This window comes from Gavialis gangeticus, unplaced genomic scaffold (genome assembly GCF_001723915.1).
Source record: "Gavialis gangeticus isolate Ggan-Ray unplaced genomic scaffold, GavGan_comp1, whole genome shotgun sequence".
Classification (NCBI taxonomy): domain Eukaryota; kingdom Metazoa; phylum Chordata; order Crocodylia; family Gavialidae; genus Gavialis; species Gavialis gangeticus.
The window spans coordinates 15,146,427-15,149,793 of record NW_017729018.1 but is presented as its reverse complement, the minus strand read 5'-3'; the positions used below and the strand labels follow the sequence as shown (position 1 = coordinate 15,149,793).

The 3,367-nt window shown below is 34.6% G+C and overlaps 1 protein-coding gene across 4 annotated transcripts in view; it reads right to left on the bottom strand.

Moving 5' to 3' along the window:
- The window catches only part of EPS15L1 (epidermal growth factor receptor pathway substrate 15 like 1), a 62,210-nt gene that overhangs the window by 2,773 nt on the left and 56,070 nt on the right, over window positions 1–3,367 (bottom strand). For 3 of the 4 annotated variants that reach the window (XM_019513669.1, XM_019513670.1, XM_019513671.1), the window contains one exon: window positions 2,486–2,691. The exons of the other annotated variant lie outside the window; for it this stretch is intronic. In XM_019513669.1, the coding sequence (XP_019369214.1) occupies window positions 2,486–2,691 (206 nt within the window). The remainder of the gene's footprint in view (window positions 1–2,485; window positions 2,692–3,367) is intronic. 4 annotated transcript variants of the gene reach the window in all.

The following is a 3,367-nucleotide window of genomic DNA, read 5'->3' as shown; positions in this document are numbered from 1 at the left end:
AAAAAAAAAAAAAAAAAAATCGGTACAGCATCATTCTCCTGTCTTCAGGAAAAGATAAAGCAAGAAGAAAATCCATACAAATGTTAATATATTAGCATAGATAGGTTGCAATTGCCACTGCAGTTTCGTACAAAGGATCTAAAAATAACACTAAAATAATTACCGATAAGTTTGTTGGGTACAACCCCTAAAGCCTGCAGGTAAAATATGTGACAAAGTTCCAAGTGCACTGAACTGTGTTCACTTTGCTACTAACTTATATAAAAGAGAAATCGTTGAGCTTAGCTCTGAATTCTTAGTTCCTTTAAAGTTACTGTTCTCTGTGACTGAAGATTATTGAGATGTTGCCTTTTTTCTTTTTCCTGAAAGGTGAAGTTGTAAATCACACATACCTGAAATATAAACTAAGAACATATTTTTTCAGTTCCCAAGGCTCATGTTTTAGACCAAAATAAGGCCATATGACTTAAATATTATGCGTATGAATAATTCAACCAACGCCAAACTGTTCAGAAACTTACAAAAGTCCTCAGCTTTCTTTGCGTGTGACAGCTAATCAATTTGGCAGTCTCAGATTCTACAGAACCACACTTCAGGGCAGAAAACACATTGCCAATAGAATTGTTCTTAATAATGTATTTAAATTCCAAAAAAGATCACCCAAACTGTAAACGTATGAAGTCCCTTTCTTGATTTAGGAGCTAAATGGATTACCTATGACTTCTTGCAGGTCTAGCATTAATAAAATGTGACAGTATGATCATGTGTTGTTCATAATCAGAGAGTAAGTAATACTTAAACAGAACAGGGAAATAAACAAAACTCTACTTCTAAAGGGGGCTTTAATGAACAAATTTCATGAAACAACTTTGAATTACATTTTTTCCAAACAAAATGCTACCAAAATATTAATTAGCCAAGTGGTAAATTGTTAATCAGATCTCACTTTTTCCTTAGTTTTTTTTACTTTTCAAAATTTATGCTTATTTCCTAAAAACTTAATGGCACAGGGGTTTAACTGTAAAACTTAAGTAGAAGAAATTATATACATTAACCGTTCAGTATATCACTTACAGATTATTCAGCAGCCAGCTAAGAAATGTAGTCTGTAAATAAGATAACAGCTGGATAACAGTCATTCCATTTTATGCATAGCCATTGCATCCTTCCCCCATAAAGAATACAAGAAACTAGCTGCCATTCAATAAATTTCAAATAAAGCAAGATTTTTGTCTTATTTTTATTAATAAATTGTTACCATTTTGTATACATTCACAGACTTTAACTGTGCAGTGACTTTCAACAGAATTTTACTGATTATGTAAAAGCTTACAGCCTACTTTGAGATCTGACCTTTTCAGTATCACAGATAAAGTACTGAGGGCATTTCAAGATATTCATAGAGGACCTCAATTAACCATATATCAGGTAGGGGAATGATACATATTTACTATAAACTGATATAAGTAGGGAAAACTTTCAAAAATAATAAGACTTGAAAAAAATAAAACTTGAGAACACCCAAACCTACTGAACAGTGAACTATGTCTGCCAGATTTATGAATGTAGATGGAGCTGATGATTTTATTGCATGGCAGTGCAATGTAGAACAAAAACACACGAAAGAAGGAAGAAGCCTGAGGCTGTGGATGGAACCGATTTCCTATTTACCAATGGTAGCGTTAAGAACAGTCAAGCTACTGCTACGTTTACGAGTTCAAATCCACGTGTCTTCCAAAACTAGAAAACAAAGGCAGACTTCTTTAAATCCTGGTATTTCTTCCTTGAAAGGCACTTGGCTTTGCTGTAAGGCCTTTTGATTTTGTATTATAGGATGCCATATGGACATTACTATACTGGTCCTACAAAACAAGCTTGCGTTTGCTTTGTCTAACAAGGGATTCTCTACAAAAAAAAAAAAAAATCAATAATTGGAACAAAATTCAATAGCTAGCTTTCAATCTCTCTCTCATATATGGATAATTTGCATTCCATTGCGTACAGAAAACATTGCGACGAGATTGTCAGAACTTTTTCAAACAGGTACATATACTTTATGGAATCCTTTAAATATATACTTTCAGGATATGGTGAAACTGCTGTACAAATACCTTCCACAATTGCTTCTGAAGATTTGTCTTAACATCATTGGTGCCCATAAATCAATTACAAGACAGCCTCCATGCAACAAAAACAGTACAAAGACTCTTCTACAAAGAACTGGAGAAAAAGGCACACTGTACTAAATAATTCAAAAACAAATAAATCCTTTAAAGTTTAGTATCAAACTCAAAACTCCTGTTTTATTGAGAGATAATGCCTTTTTATACAGAAATATTCATACAGAGCAACAGTGGGGACAGCATGAAGGGACTAAGAGGCAGAAGCCAGTGGACAGTAGGTTTGCAGTTAAAACAAAAAACCCAAGAGATTGCTGCAAGCAGAGCAGAAAGTGGTTTGCTCAGAGACAATGAACTTAACTTACAGAGCTGAAGTCTGCAAACCCCAAGGAAGAGTCTTTAGAAGTTTTACTTGAAGAGGAGGGAGCAAATGGATCTTTTCCACTAAATGGGTCCCCAAACCCCTTTTTACTTTGAAACGGGTCACTGCTGTCAGCCCCAAATGGCTGGAATGGATCATGGGGCTTGGTAAAATCTGCAGACCCAAGCTGGCTTACAGGAGTACTTTTACCTGAAAAGTTTAGAAGAAAAAAAAAGAGGAGGAGAAGTTACTTACCATAGAAAATGCAAACGCCTAAACAGGAGACTGTCCCCTTCATGCATTTTTAATGTCACACAATTCATTTGTTAGGGGGTATTTTAAAATAAATTCTATTTTAAAAGCATCTGTCACCATTTCTAAAGGTCTCCATTGTTGTTCTGGTCTTCATGAATTTATCTTAATGCCACGTTTATAAACAGTATTTATCAACACAAGTAATAAATGCATCATCATGTATAAAAATATAAACACATTTCAGAAATACTTGAAAAGTGTGGCTAATATTTTGACTTTGCTAGGCTGAAGATAAGAGAACTTGTGCTTCAACATGTCTAAAGACCAAAGAGATCAGATTTCCCAGAACAGATTCTGTGTGCATGATTCTATGTGCAGATTCTATGTTTGCCTCTTTCATCCATCCACAACTGCCATATTCACAAAGAAGAGAAGAGTCTGGTCAATATCCTAACAATAATTATTTTCATTGCTTAGGCCCTGGTTGTGTAACCCTCATTCATGCTGATGAGCAGTCTTCTAAGCACTTCTATTCACTTCAGTGGTGTGAGTGAAGGTTGAATGTTGTAACCATTTTATATAAATTAGCATTCATAATTTTGAAGTACCCTTGGAAAAATGCTCTTCATTT